The sequence below is a fragment of the Sminthopsis crassicaudata genome, chromosome 1 (genome assembly GCF_048593235.1).
Source record: "Sminthopsis crassicaudata isolate SCR6 chromosome 1, ASM4859323v1, whole genome shotgun sequence".
NCBI classification, from domain to species: domain Eukaryota; kingdom Metazoa; phylum Chordata; class Mammalia; order Dasyuromorphia; family Dasyuridae; genus Sminthopsis; species Sminthopsis crassicaudata.
The window spans coordinates 141,140,065-141,156,008 of NC_133617.1; the positions used below are offsets into that span (position 1 = coordinate 141,140,065).

General features: G+C 36.7%; 1 protein-coding gene across 2 annotated transcripts in view; it reads right to left on the reverse strand.

The window, feature by feature from the left end:
* Positions 1-15,944, reverse strand: part of SPAG1 (sperm associated antigen 1) — a 93,609-nt gene that overhangs the window by 23,383 nt on the left and 54,282 nt on the right. The window contains exons 11-13 of one of the 2 annotated variants that reach the window (XM_074268219.1): positions 13,131-13,284; positions 7,253-7,663; positions 6,722-6,821 (exon numbers count right to left, since the gene is read on the reverse strand). In XM_074268219.1, the coding sequence (XP_074124320.1) occupies positions 6,722-6,821; positions 7,253-7,663; positions 13,131-13,284 (665 nt within the window). Of the gene's footprint in view, positions 1-6,721; positions 6,822-7,252; positions 7,664-13,130; positions 13,297-15,944 lie in introns of both variants that reach the window. The other variant, XM_074268210.1, reaches the window with a different exon arrangement.

A 15,944-nucleotide genomic window follows, 5' to 3' on the forward strand; every position in this document is an offset into this window, starting at 1 on the left:
ACTGGAGAAAAGTGGTGAAAGGACTGACTGATGGTGGACACATCTCCGACTGGCATAGGGAGAAAGTGTTTGTGGAGAATGCTCCCACCTCATTACATGTTACTGCTCTTTACACAATCTATGAGTAAATCAAAATGTCCTTGCTCTTCCTCATGCACAAAACTCCCACCTCTGGTCTCTGTGCCTTTACTTTGGCAGCTAACTCATGCTCAGAGCAAATTCCCTCCTCATCTTTGCCTCTTGAAATCCCAAGCTTCCTTCCAAATTTTCTTGCCTCCAGTAGATACTATATCTTTTACCTCCAAGGTTACCTTGAATCTATTTTGTAGGTGTACTTGTACTTGTACATCTCTGTTATCCCTCCTCTTAGAATATAAACTCCTTGAAAGTAGGGAACTTCTCTCTCTGTTTTTGTAGTATTTAACATGACCTGTTGGTGTTTAATCCAATGCCTATTGTTTGATATGTGTGTCTTTAAAACAGTAGATATACAAAATATGTCGAAAACTATCTTATTGACCAATAAAAATTCTCTATCTAAATGGGGAAATGGGCTGTGTTAAACAAAGTTCCACAAATAATGATTTTATTTTATACAACTTTAACATAACAGAGATATCCTGACATTTACTGAATCATAGGATTTCAAAGTGAGAAGGTACCTCAGTGACCATCCAATCCAGTGGGTCTCTAAAGTGGAGGCTGGGTTCCCAAGGGCCCTGGCCTGATTCCTAAACCCCCTGAAGGCCAATCTTGATTCCAACACACCCACCTATCCTGCATTCTCTCCCCACTGGGTATTCATTCCCTCTCTTAGCCAGGTATCATTTTCTCTGGGAAGTAATAAGCTAAAAAAATCTGCCCCCAAAACACCCACAGTACCTTACAAAGATGCCACTGGAAAGATGTTACTCATCTTCCATGAGGGTCTTCCAGTCTTATTGGTATTTTATTATTATTATTATTATTTTCTGAGGCTGGAGTTAGTGTTAAGTGTCTGAGATCAGATTTGAACTCTGGTCCTCCTGAATTCAGGGCTGGTGCTCTATCCACTGCGCCACCTAGCTGCTCCTTGTTAGTATTTTAAATGAGATTTGTTATGGTTGGGTTATGATCTGAATTTCAGATTTCATTGTATTATCTTTCTACCTATTTTTTTTAACTGTATTTCTGTCAAAGACACTAGTCCCCAGTCACCTAAATATCCTCTTATTCCTAATTCTTCCTTAAGCCAGTTAAGCAAGCAGTTACTGTCTTAATTCTACCTTCACAAGACTTTACACACATGTTCCCTTTTCTTCACTTCTTCAGTAACTACCCTAATTGTTCTCATTATCACCATTAAAAAAAAAAAATTTCTATTGTGACTCAGCGATTTATTAAGGAAGCTCAAAGAACATAGTAGTAGGAGTCAGGAGATGTTAGTGCTAGTCCTGACTAACTTTGATGAAATTTGAGGCAAGCCATAACTTTTAAGCTTCACTGTCCTCATATGCAAAATGGATTTCTCCTTCCCTATCACAGTAAGTATTTGTAAGCACAAATATGCTCATGTATGTGAATTCAAACATGTTAACTAACCATTTAAAGATACTCTGCTAGATACCAGGGGGAAAAATAAGCACATAAAGCTTTTCTTCAAAAACCTTGAAGTCTACTAGGAATATATGTTTTTTACACAAATAATATAAGACAGAGTATGATAGGGGGAAAAAAATAGATTCAAAATTTTTTAGGAAAATTTGCAGAGGGAAAGCCCCAAAAGGATCATCTGTGGGGAAGGGAGGGGTGAAAATGAGGAAAGGATCAAGAAATGATTTACATTTCCTGCATGGGCTTTAAAGGAAGAAAATTTCTCTTTTTTAAAATAGTATTTTATTTTTTTCTACTTATATATAAAGACAATTTTTAGCATTCATTTTTATAAGATTTTGAGTTCTAAATTTTTCTTCCTCCTTTTCCCTCTTCTCGTTTTCCTAAAATGTTATGCAATTTAAAGAAAAATTTTATGTAAAGTTTTGAATTCCAAATTCTATCCCTCCATCTCCTCCCCCCCAGATGGTAATTTAATATAGATTATATATGTATAATAATGTAAAACATATTCCATAATAGTCACAGTTGTAAAAGAAACATACCAAAAGGGAAAAAAAATTAAGAAAAAAAATAAGGCAAGGGAAAAATCATATGCTTTCATCTGCATTCAGACTCCATCATTTCTTTCTCTGGATGTGGATAACATTTTTCCATCATAATAAGTCTGTAATTATCTTAGATCATTGTGATGCTGAAAAGAGCTAAGTCATTATACAACATACACAATGTTGCTGTTCTGTGTACAATGTTCTCTTGGTTCTGCTCAGTTCATTCAGCATCAATTCATGTAGGTCCAGGTTTTTCTGAAATCTGCTTACTCATCATTTTTTAGTTCACAATAATATTCCATTTCATTCATATGCTACAATTTGTTCAGCCATTTCTCAATTGATGGACATTACCTCAATTTCCAATTTTTTGCCACCACAAAAAGAATGCTACAAATATTTTTGTACATGTATGTCCCTTTCCCTTTTTAATGATCTCTTTGAGATACTGACCTACTAGTGGTGTTGCTGGATCAAAGGGAATGTACAGTTTGGTTGTGCATTGCTCTCCAGAATGATTAGATTAGCTCACAACTCCATTAACATGCATTAATGTCCCAACTATCCCATTCTCCAATATTTATCATTTTCCTTTTTTGTCATATTAGCCTATCTGATGGATATGAGGTAGTACCTCAGAGTTGCTGTAATTGGATTTCTTTAATAATTGCAATTCTCTAATCAAAATTGATTTAGAACACTTCTTCATATCACTTATCTATAGCTCTTATTTCTTCATTTATAAACTTCCTGTTCCTATCTTTTGACCATTATCAATTGGGGTATAGGAAGAAGATTTCAATAGCAAGAATGAAGTGAGAATGAATTCTAGGGGCAGGGAAGTATCTGCACAAATATATAAAGATGAGAGCCAGCAGGAAGAGATTATACAACAGCTAGTAATCCGGTTTGGCTGGATCACAGGATATGTGAAGGAGGGTAATATGAGAGAAAGGTAGAAAGGAAGGTTGGGAAAAGAATGTGAAAGGCCTTAAATGCCTTATATATTATAAACTATAGCCAGTTAGGAGCTTTTGTAGGTTTATAAAAAGGGATCTCTGCTTTAGGAAGATTATTCTGGCAGCTTCATAAAGGCCAGGTTGGAGAAGCAAAGAGACTAGAGGCAGGGAAACAAGCTGGGAAAACTAGCTTAAGAGTTGAGGTAAGAAGTGATACAAACTTGTAACAGTGTTATGGGCCAGAACTCTGCACTTGAAACAATGGTTATCTAGTTTAGCATGGTGATTAATAGTTCTCTAATTCAGTATGATTGATTTAATCTTACAACAAATAATGGTTCCCTAGTGATATAATGGTTGGGGTTTATACTCAGTGTAGAGCATATAAACTGGGATAAACTCAGCCAGGGTGGGACTGAGAGACAGATTCATTCCATCATCCACTTTTGTGGTGGCTGGGGGCTGAAGCACAAGCCCTCGGATTCAGAGCCAGATCACTTCATCTCACACCACTGTGGCAGTAGGGCTCTCCTCGTGCACTTCTCCACTGAAACCAAGACTCTTCAAGGACCTCCAGAAAGCTAGCTTAAACCCCAGGCAAGGAGACAAGCCTTTGAAGAAGATAATAAAGGATTTGGCCTTTAACATCTGGCTATTCTTGTAGTGATTATGAACTAAGGTTGCTCCAAGACCTCCAGAAAAACCAAACATGTAAATGTTCTTACATTATACAACAGGTGACAAAAACTGAAGATAATCTGCAGAAGGTAGACATTAGAATAAAGGGAGATCAGGAAATGCAAATTAAAGCAATTCTGAGGTTCCACTTCATACCTATCAGATTGACAAAGTTAACCAAAAAGAAAGAAAATGACAATTACTGGAAAGGCTGTGGGGAAAAGGCTATGTTAATATATTTGTGGTTGGAGCTATCAACTAGCTTAAACTATTCCAGAAAGTAATCTGGAACTACACTCCAAAAGTTGCTCATGTGTGCACTTTTTGATCCAGTGATCCAACTACTAGGTCTACAACCCAAAGAGAACAAAAAAGAGAAAAAGGACCTAAAGTATAAACACATTTATAACAGCTCTTTTTGTGGTAGAAAAGAACGAGAAACTAAATCCCTCAATTAAGGAATAGCTGAACAAATTATGGCATATGAATACAATGGAATACTACTGTGCTGCATGTAATGATGAATTCAATTTAACTCAATAAATATTTAAGTGCCTACTATATGCCAGGCAGTGTTCTAAGGGCTGGGGATAGAAAAAGAAGTAAAAGACTCAAGAGACAACATGTGAAGCCCGTTACATACAAGATAAATAAGAACTAACATAGAGGGAAAGCAGTGGAATTAAGGAGAGTTAGGGAAGACTTCCTGCAGAAAGTGGGATTTGACTTGGGACTTAAAAGGAAGCTTTTATCACTTTATCAAAGCCGGGGAAGCCAGTAGTTGAAGCAAAAGGAAGAGAGCATTCCAGGTATAGCATTCCTGAGAAAATGCCCAGGGCTGAAAGATGGATTATCTTGTTCATGGAACAGCTGGGAGGCCAGTATCCTTGGATCAAAGATTATATGTGGGGAGTAAGGCATAAGAAGACTAGAAAGGTAAGAAGGGGCAAGGCTCTGAATGCCAAACAGAGCATTTTCTACCTGCTTCTAGAAGCAAGAGGTAATGAGGACAATAATTTCAAAGAAACTTGAGAAGATACAATTGTGTGGATGATGTAGAAGGAAGCAGAACCAAGTGAACAATGTACACAATAACAATAACATAAAAACAACTCTGATCAACTCAATTGTCCAACCACAGTTCCAGAGGAGTCATGATGAAACACACTACCCATGTCCTGACAAAGGACTCAAGAGTACAAAATGAAACTTTTCTTTTCTTATGTGACCAATTCAGGAATTTGTTTTGCTAGACTATGCATACGTGGTACAAGAGTTTTGTTTTTTCATTTTTTGCTCATTGAAAAACTTAACTCTGATACCTACTTACATATAAGTATATAAAGATTTCCTTGCACCAAACATGGACAAGAAAAAACATGGCCCATCATTCCAAAGAACTCAATATGTGCTACACATCTTCAGCTGACTCCCAAACTTCACTCTAGGTATCTCTTATAAGAAGTCTCTGAGGGAGATACAGTAACAAGATATACTGCTTGAGAGACTGAAGGTTCTTGGCCTTCCATCACATAAGGCTTTGTGTTTCACAAAGTGCAAAGTGGACAAGATCTCTAGAAGAGGTGTTGTAGTGTTTGTTGCAGTGAGACAAATCCCCATTGTTCATTTTCTTAAGAACTTAGTGTAAACAAAATGAAGTTTATGGGTCAACCAGAAGTCAGTCACTTATTTGGCAATACATTTTTCAAAACTATAAATTTAAAAATGTGATGATGGTAAAATTAAAGAGTTAAAAGTTTGTATAATTTAGTTACAAATATTATGAAGAATTTTTTGAATAACAAGTTCTTTGACTCACTTAATAGAGCTAATCCTGCCAATGAGAAAGAGTAAACCATTCATTTTGTGGAAGTCAAGTTAACTCTTTCAGGTCTGACGGATATTTACTGTCCTAATGCACTTAAAAAGCCCCCTCTTCGTCCAAGGAATAAAATATTCAATGATTAAAAAAAACATTCAATTATTTGTTACTTGAGGAAGTAGTTTTCTTTCCAGAATATAACTTGGTACTAGACTATATTAAGGTGGCATTATCATTATGCATTCAATAAATTTTTTTGGTATCTTCTTTTGTATCTTTTGTACTTATTTCTGTTTCAACTACATCCAAGCCATAGTGCTGTCAATTATAATTAACATAAAGTTTAAATGGTGACAGACCCCCAGAACCTTACAATCTAAAGATGTGATGACATATGTACAAAAAGCTGTAATAAAAAGCTATCACATAAGACATTTCTGTTGTAAGTAAATGACATAATTCTAGAATCACCAGGTTTAGAAGGAAAAGCGGAAATTTAAAAATAATCTAATACAACTCCCTAATTTTGCAGATAGGAAAACTTGGGCTAGATAGATTAAATGGTGATACGGGTAGTAAATAGCAGCAGCAGCAGCAGCAGCAGCAGTGCTAAACCAAACCAAATCCAGGCCTACGGACTTTAAACCTGAAGCTCTTTTCCATTACGGCATTTAATCAAAATGATTACTTTGAGAATATTAACTTGGATGAAGTGTTCAGGGCAGACTGTAAGGGGAAGTATCTAAAGATCGGAAGGAGTCTGTAATAGTAAAGAATACAGGTGAAAGACAGTAGAAACAAGATTCACTATATACACACAATATACACACCCATCCTTATTTCAGATCTTGACTATAACAGCCTCTTCAGTGGTTTTCAGATCACCATATTCTTCTCTATTCAATTCATTTTTTTTATAGTCTACTGATTTCTACTAAATCATCCTTTTGTTCCAACTCTTACCTCCTCAAAAACTTTATGTACTTCCTTATTATCTACCAAGGAGGCTACATTCCTAGCTAAATTAGATCCTTATCAAGAAATGTAAAAAAACAAAACAAAATATTCAAAATGATGAAATCAAGCAATCTCCTCCAAACCCAAAATGTGTCACTTACCTGTTACAGTCTTGAATGCAGCCACTGCAGTTGCCTTCCTTTAGGTAACATGCTGCTCTATTTGAGTATAAGACACTTAGTTCCTCAGCACTTTCATTTCCTAAAATTATACATAAATTAATTATCAAAACTCTTTTTTCCTTATAATTAAAAGATTCCTGGAGCTTCTGGGTTGTACTGCAGTATCATTTTCTGCTGATGTTGCAAAGCTTCCAGGGGCTATTCATTATTCCTGATATAGCCCTCAAAAAATCAGCAATCACAATATTTAAATGAGTATAAATAGGACTCCTTCAAAGCAACATTTCAAATAGCTTCCTATTTTGGTTCAGTTAAAACTCATAAATCACATCATGCCATCATTATTCATTACAAAAGAATTTATAGACAGCAAATTCCTGTCACTTAAAAGGGTTGGGCTTAGATTTTTATACAGTGATTCCGGCAAATAAAATTAGCAGCAATTAAAGATTTGTTTGTAAAGTAAGTAAGATAGTCCATGAAACACCCTCAAATCACATGACAACTCACCTAAAGCCTGGAGTTTTTCAATAGCTTGGGAGTACTTAAGCACTGCCTCCCCAAACTGTCCACTCTTGAACAACTCATTTCCTTGGCTTTTCAGGTCTGCAGTGGTGTCCGTGTCAGCGGGTACGGGCAGAGGAGAGGGGGCGGGCGCAGATCTGGGATCTTCCTTGGACCCACTGCTCCCACCTGCACTTCTGTCACTCCCGAGATGGCCATTAACTTCCCCTCCAAGTTGGGGTGAAGGCTTTATGTTCGGTCCCTTGGAGGGGCCCCCACTCAAGGTTTGCTCACGGCACTTCTGGGCCTCCTTTCCTCGGGACTTTTTCCCATTGCCTTTAGCAGTAAACTTATTTTGCACATTTCCCATTTCAGTCAGGTCACTTCTCTGCTCTCCTCCCACGGGCACCTCGTTTTCTATAAGGAAGTTGATTAAGGAGGTTAGACTTTGCATCATCAGAAGAAACTACTGTGAACACAACAGAGGGGTGTGCCAGCCAGGAACCAAAGCCCAGGTCATTGAGCAATTGGTTTTTTGAGGAAAATTGGGGATCAGAAACATGTACCTGCAGATGCTAGACAAATGCATAGGAAGTGAAAGTGGATACTGCCCTAAGAAAGTAATAAAGCCAAGGCTTCTTTCTCTTTGCCACCCCTATTTTTCCACTCTTGTGCTACTGAATTGTAGCTTTATGTCCTGCAACATTAACTCTTTAAATACAGAAGAACTAATCAAATAATCATACTAGGAATGGGTCACTAAAATTCAACTTTTTCACTACTAACTCACTACCTGTCAAATTACTACATAAAAAATAAATGCAAGAATACTACTATTTTTTTTTCAAAAACATTTCATGAATTAATGACTCAACTTTAAGTGTAAAAATACTATTAATGGAAAAGAGAATTTTTAGATAATATCAAAATTATGCACATGTTCTCTACTTGCTTCCTCTTTCCATTACAGATCATAATTATTTGTAAAAGATGAAAATAAAATCAGGGTGAGTTTTGATTAATGAAATTTAAAATTATTTTCTTAAAAATATACCATAGCTCACTGAAATTTTCAAGCATAAAATACTTAAAATTTGTCTCAATATATGTCTCAGTAGTGGGAATGCCCTCTACTGATACAGATTAAAATTAGTTGATAAATCCCACAGTCACTAGAGCTTCAAGGAGTGGCTCACAGGATGATCCAGTGAATAACAGAGGCAAAGTGAGTATAGATCATCCTGACTCCAAGTCTGGTACTCTAACTACTGAACCAAGCTGGATCTCACTTTAAATGACTCAAGGTTAGGTGTGGTAATTGTGTTCTTTTCAATGTCTTCTTCATTATGCATTTTCCTTGTATTATGATTAAAATGTAATAATCACTTCTTAAGAACACTAGCCTTTTATGATTTTAGCATAATCTTATTTTTAAATGCGTATAATACACATTTTACATCAGTGTATACTGATATAAATACTGTATCAGTAAACATCTTACATCATAAAGGTTATTTTATTTCTTTTAAAAAAATATTTTATTCCCATTGTATGCAAAAACAATTTTTAACATTAGGTTTTTTTGTTATTTTTTTGCCTTAAAGTTTCAAATTCTATCCTTCCCTCTTTCTTCTCACCCCTCTGAGATGGTAAGCAATCTGATATAGGTTATACATGTGCAATTATGTCAAACATATTTCTATATTAGTCTTTAAATTTTTTCCCCTATAAGCATTAAATATAGAGTACAGGAGAGAGTCTTTTAAATATGTTTTCAATTTTTTAAAACATGTGATTAATCCATAGTTAATAGTTATTATCCTCATTTGGTTAGAAAATGTTGCCTCTACATAAGATGCCCTTTTCTTTCTTACACACTTGACTATCCAAATCCTATCCCCGTTTCATGAGATAGATCTACCTAGAGGCATGATAGTATAATAGAAGGCTATATTTGGAGTCAGAAAAATTGTTTTTAAAATTCTAGTTCTACCTATGTGAACTTAGGCATATCATTTTCCCTTCTGTCTCTCCATCTATAGAATGAAGGGGTTAGTTTCTAGCATCCATTTCAGCTCTAAATCTATAACTTTTCTCATAGAAAAATATTTAGTTGCATACGTTTAACCCATATCCGATTGCTTGGTGTCTTAAGGAGGTGAGGGAGGGGGAAAGAGGGAGGATAATTTGGAACACAAGCTTTTGCAAAAGTAAACACTAAAAACTATTTTTGAATGTATTTGGAAAAATAAAATACTATTAAAAATATTCAGGTCTAGAAAAAATTTCTCAACTTGTCATCAACCTGCCTGTAGAAATGTTTGAAGGAAATATTTGGTGAATACCAAATAAATTAAAGCTTATTAACCACAGACTACACTATATGGAAAAAAAATCTAACTAGAATCAATTAAAAGTGAATTATCAGGCCTTCCCTAACTTCAGCTGGGTGGCACAGTAAATAAGAGGGCTGAGCCTAGAGTCAGAAAGACTCATCTACTTGAGTTCAAATCTTGCCTCAGTCATTGACTAGCTGTGTGATCCTGGGCAAGTCACTTAACCCCGTTTGCCTCAGTTTCCTCATCTGTCAGATGAGCTAGAGAAGGAAATGGTAAACTACCTAGAATCTTTGCCCCTCCCACATCCCCCAAATGGGATCACAAGTTGGACACATCTAAAAAAAATGACTGAACAACCTAATTTCAAAACTTCAAGTGCAGCATTATATATGTCACAGTTGGCTTATGTGATGATTGATTTGCTTAAAATCAAAGACCTAATTTGTAATTTTGACTAGACATATTATTCATTGTGTTTTATAGGTAGTGAAATCAATATATGGAAAGTAGAGACAATGAATACAGATAATAGGAAACATTTAGCTTCCTGAGGTGGATTTCCTTTTGTAATTAGGACTTATTCTCTTGAAAAGTCAGTGAAAGGTTACTTAGTCATTCCACCAAATAATGTTTCCTTTATGATCAATCAATCAAGAAGCATTTATTAAATCTATCACATGCCAAGCACTGAGGTCCAATTAAGTATAAGAAATGTGTGATTTGGTCTCCATCATTAAAAATTATGGGCCCTAAAAATTACAAGGCAGCTCTGGTATACTCAATCTGACTTTTCCTATCCATGTATCTATTAAAATTAATATATTCAGGATGAGTGGAGGCACAATTGGTACTTCTTTCTATTCCTTGCTACCACCCTAGCGTCTTCATGTACAGCAATGGTTCCCAAATGGTCTTTTAGCCTCTAGTCCCTTCCCTCTCCAATTCATGCTACACACTCACCACAAATACAATTCCAATTTCTTTATGTTGTCCTCTTCTTTAGGAAGATCATAAGTAATGTCTCTCTTTTAAACTAGTCTGTCTAACAACCTACCTACCTATTCACACCCACCAGGTCAGTCTTCTCACTGGCCCCTTAGCTGTAGTTCTTTGCTCCTGTTATTTCCCCACCCTAGAATACCTTTTCCTTGCCCCTTACCTATCTAAATTCTAGCCCCTTCAAGGAAACCTTTTCCACCTCCCCCAACCATTCCAAGCCCATGTTGATTTCTTCCAACCATATATTCTGTACTTTGTTTTCTGTCTCTACCAGTTATTCTGGTATTTAATCAAATATTGTTTTGCACTGTTACTTAATCTGTCTCCAACAAGCTTGTCAGTTTCTGATTTTTGTCCTACAAAAATTTGGAAATTATGAGTAAAACTCTCTTCATGTGGCCCTGTTCAAGCTAGAGGAAAAATGTTTTAACCTTCTCAAGAGAATTATGCTTTCTTAAGATTTGTTGTAAAGCCCTTGCCTAGAGGCAAGTTTTAATACCCTCTCTTCCTAAAGAGGGATCATAGATGACCTAGTTAATGAACTGCCACCACAAAAGAGAAACCTAAAATGTGGTGAGGCTCCGGAGGCGATCTGCTAAGTAAACAAACAACAAACATTAAGTGAGCAAAAGATGTCAGCACCCATAACAGCAGTAATTCAAAGGGTTAACTCTCCACAACAAGCCAATTTTGCTCTGTGTGCAAAAACAAGATCCAAGGAGATTGTTGGCTCCATTTATCTGAGAAGGACCAAGCTTCCTTCCTAGCTACAGTTCCAGGATTTAAGAGGCTGGAAGTTGAAAGGGGATATAATTAAGGGAAGGAGGGAGGGAGGGAAGGAGGGAAGAAAGAAGGGAGGGAGGAAGGAGGGAAAGAGGGAGGGAGAGAGGGAAGGAGAGAAGGAGGGAGGGAGGAAGGAGGGAAAGAGGGAGGGAGAAAGGAGGGAAAGAGGGAGGGAGGAAGGAGGGAAAGAGGGAGGGAGGGAGAGAGGGAAGTAGAGAAGGAGGGAGGGAGGGAAGAAGGAAGGAAGGAAAGAAAGAGAGGGAAGGAAGGAAATAAAGGGAAGGAGGGAAAGGGAGGGAAGGAAGGAAAGGGAGGGAAGGGGAGGAAAGGGAAGGAAGGAGAAAAGGAGGGAGGGAGGAGGGAAAGAGGGAGGGAAGGAAGGAGGGAGGGAGGGAAGGAGGCAGGGAGGCAGGGAAGGAGGGAGGCAGGGAAAGAGGGAGGGAGGCAAGGAGGGAGGAAAGGAGGGAGGAAGGGAGGCAAGGAGGGAAGAAAGGAGGGAGGGAGGGAGGAAAGGAGGGAGGAAAGAAAGAGAGAGAAGGAAGGAAGGGGAGGGAAGGGGAAGAAAGGGAGGGAAGGGGAGGAAAGGGAGGGAAGGGAGGAAGGGAGGGGAGGAAGAAAAGAAGGAGGAGCATAGCACCTACTGAGTAATATGCATTGTGCTAAGCACTTGTCAAGTTTACCTCATTTGATCTTTATAACAACTCTGAGAAGCAGGTATTAATATTATCACCAGTTTATATTTGAGGAGACTGAAGCAAGCCAAAAAGATGTTCTGTGACCTGCCGAGGATCACCCAATTAATAAGTGCTTGAAGTGTATTTGCTCTTCAACCTCTATCCACATTGAAGCACCTAACTTTTATTTTCTAAGGATCGTTTTTGTTTTAAAAAATACTTTATCTCCTAGAAAGTGAATTTATATCTTATAACAACTCATATATATAGTGATTGTGTAACAGTGTTACCCTCATTTTCCCGAGGCCCACTTAATCAGAGTCACCATGAGTAAGGAATCAATTTTGAACATGGTACAGTGGAAAGAATCCAGCTTTTGGAATCCAGGGAGATGTACTACAAGGATTCCGTCTCATTCCCAGCTCTGCTTCTTACCACCTGTATAATCCTGGACAAATTATTTCACTTCTCCCTGACAGCTCTATCTCTAGGATTTGACAATCCTTTATTGTTCAATTTCACTGTTCACTGTTCACAATTTACTGCCTCTCTTTGGGATCTACAATTTATTTTTAAAAATAGAACTTTCTCCACATTGTTTCTGTTTGGGATCTTTTATTTCTGAAAGCAGAACTTTTAAAGAAGGCAAAAAAATTATGTTTTCATTGATTCACCCAGTTTAAGGATATATATGAAGCTATCTGCACAGTCTTTTATTTCCTTTTTTAATCAATTCCTCTGTCACTAAACAAATGGTTATAAAACCCCCATTAAATCTGAAATTTTTGTTTTACTTGTCAATTATGTTGTTACAATAGAGCAGTCACAGTTTCATTTAGAAAATTTCACTCCTGAAAGCAAGTAATCAAAAGAGGAACAAAACTGAGGATCTTTGAAAAAAGTGAAAAAGTAAAAATAAAAACTTAGAAGGTGACCTAAAAGGTAATTTTTAGAATAAAAGGTATGTCTGAAATGAACTTATAGAAGTCCATGCCCTTTTCCATGTAAACTGACAAATACAGTCAACCTGAATTCTTTCAAATATATATATATTTTTTTTCTCATAGAACAATTGAAATGATATTTTACTTTTATCTCCACTGCCATTTTCATGTTCTCCACTTCTTCCATCTTCCTCCTCTGAATCTTCTATTTCCTGAATAGCCATTCTCTTCCCTTTAGTTGGTGGGGCAGATTCAGGCTGAGTCTTGTTCAGATCTTTTTCAACTTCTGACAAGATTTTCTGTAATGTGATCTTCATGTTAGGAAAATGTTTTGCAGTAATGAAAAAAAATTTTCAATCTTAAAATTCAATAAAGAGAATCTTGTTAAGCCCAATAGTATCAGAGAATCTCACAGTTTTAAGAGACCTTAAGGGCCACTGACTCCACACCCCTCCATGAAGCATGGATCCCTTCCTTAACATCTCTGCCAAGTGGCCAGGCAGCTAATTTTTAAAAAAATACTTTTAGTGTCCAGGAATTCACTATCTGAGAAGGCTGTCCTATTTAGGCACAGTTTAAACTGCAAGAAAGTTATATTGAGCCAAAAACTTGCCTCTTTTAACTTATGCCCATTTGGTACTGATTATGTCCTCTGAAGCAATGAAGAATATGAAAAAAAAGAAAGAAGGTCAAAGAGACTCAAAGCTAATTTCTCCTTCGTATGACAGCCTTTCAAATATCTGAAAACAGCTATCATATTCCCTTGTCTTTTTTAATAAGTTAAAAATACACAATGTTCTTCAACAACTCTTTTGTCCAATAGGATTACTAGATACTAAACCATTCCTGAATCCCTCCTCTCAATCAACCCAGTCCATCAATGTTTCTTTTAAAATGTGGCACCCAGAACTGAACTCTGTGTTTTAGATGTTGTCTGTTCTGTGCAAAGCACAGGGAACTATGATACCCTTTGCTCAGGATATTATATAGGAACATATGTATGGTATGGCCTGAATCAATACTTTACAATAATGTCATGGGGGTGGGAGTGGGGTCTGATTTATTTGGCATATAGATTTCCCAGTGAGGAAACACTCTTCCTCCCCAATTTTGCCTTTTGAAAATCATAAGAGTTAAGAGAATAATCTGGTGGCAGTGGTGGGAACTGAGAGATTAAGTGTTTTACTCACAATCACAGTGTCAGTATGTCTAAGAAGCAGGACTTGAATTCAGGTCTTATTGATTTCAAGAATGTTTAGCTATATACTATACCATGATCTTTTATCATAATATCACTAATACATAATAAATATAGCTTCATAGAATCTTAAATGTAAAATCTCCAGTCATTCAATCAATCAGATGGTTTGTAAAAATAAATTAACTAATAAGCCCCAAAAGGGTTAACTCCAATGGATCCCATCTGCTTATCATCACTATATAGCTTACTGGATGTTCCAAAATATTGTGCCTACTGAATTAATTATCCCCTTTAATGGTTTTTTACTTAACACTTTAATATAGGATTTTTTTGAATGAAGTAAATGACATTGTGTGAAGTATATCTCTATTCTATTAATAAAACCTAATATTTTATTAAGAACAACCTAGATGGCTCAGTGGATAGAATGCCAGGCCTGGAGTCAAGACTACTTGAATTCAAATCCAGCCTGTTCAAAAATAACTTGAGTAAAGAAGGCAAAATATATCACTTGTCTATTTACTCTAAAATATTACTTATATGAAGAGAGAAAAAATACAGAGGCCCACTCTTTCTGCCACTTCATTAGTTGCCAAGTTTCTTTCAATATAACTTGATTTCCTACATATGAAGGTTCTTTTACTTCGTTGAGTTAGTTTCACAGAATCATGGAATCTCACAGGTCATCTCTATCAATTAACCAAATGAATATTTCAGTGTGTACTATGTGCCAGGCACCATGCCACATTCTGCCCTCAAGGAGTTTATAATCCTTCTACATTTGTTCTAGACTGAGCCTCATTCAGACCAGTCCCTTTTTAGTTTAAGAATGAAATGAGATATTCAGAATATTAAGCAAAAAGAGATCTATTTATTCATAGAAGGAGAATGAAATTCAACAAAGATACAATTTGGGGGCATTCCTATTAAAGACCTTAACTCAAAAAGGCCAGGGTCTTCCACTACATTCAGGGTCATTTCCTGATCTATGTCTGGCCATTGGACCCAGATGTCTCTAGAGGAGAAAGTGAGACAGGTGACTTCCATCATTTAAATTCAATTCACTTGAATGTCACAGCATCACCTCCCTGATGTCATGGTCCTCTTTGAAAACAAAAGACAAAGGAACAAGAAGTCAGTTGAACCAAGATCCCCTCCCTCCTTATTACCCTTTAGTGCCTGCCAGCCAAGCATCAGCTTATTACTGGAGGTCCTTGTGGCTGTTTTGTATTTAAGTGATTGGGAAGTGATGTCAATAGCCTAAGCTTTTAGTCTCCCGAGCCAAGTAAGGCTTGAGAATGGTTTTAATACCTTTTACGGAAAAACTAGCTTTTTTTAAATATGGGAGCAGAAGGCTAGGATATTCTTAGCTTGACAAGCTGTCATTTTGCATTTGCTTTGAAGACTTCCACTGAGCAGAAATTTACCAACTCCAGGATAGCCTAGTAGAATACTTTTGGATTGCTCTAATTGTTAAGAATTTTCCTTTTATGCTGAACCAAAATCTGTCTCTGCAAACTCCACCTTTTGCTTTTTTGTTTTGTCCTCTAGGACTAAAAAAATAAGTCTTCCAGAAAAAGCCATTCTTCATACTTGAAGAAAACCATCAAGTCTTGACTAGGATAAACATTTCAAGCTCCTTCAACCATTCTTTGTATGGTTGTCTTTAGCATCATGATTATTCTTCTATAGATGCAGGCCAGATGTTTAAAGTCCTCCCTAGAATGTAGGGACAATATTGCAGGCAAAGCAGAGCTG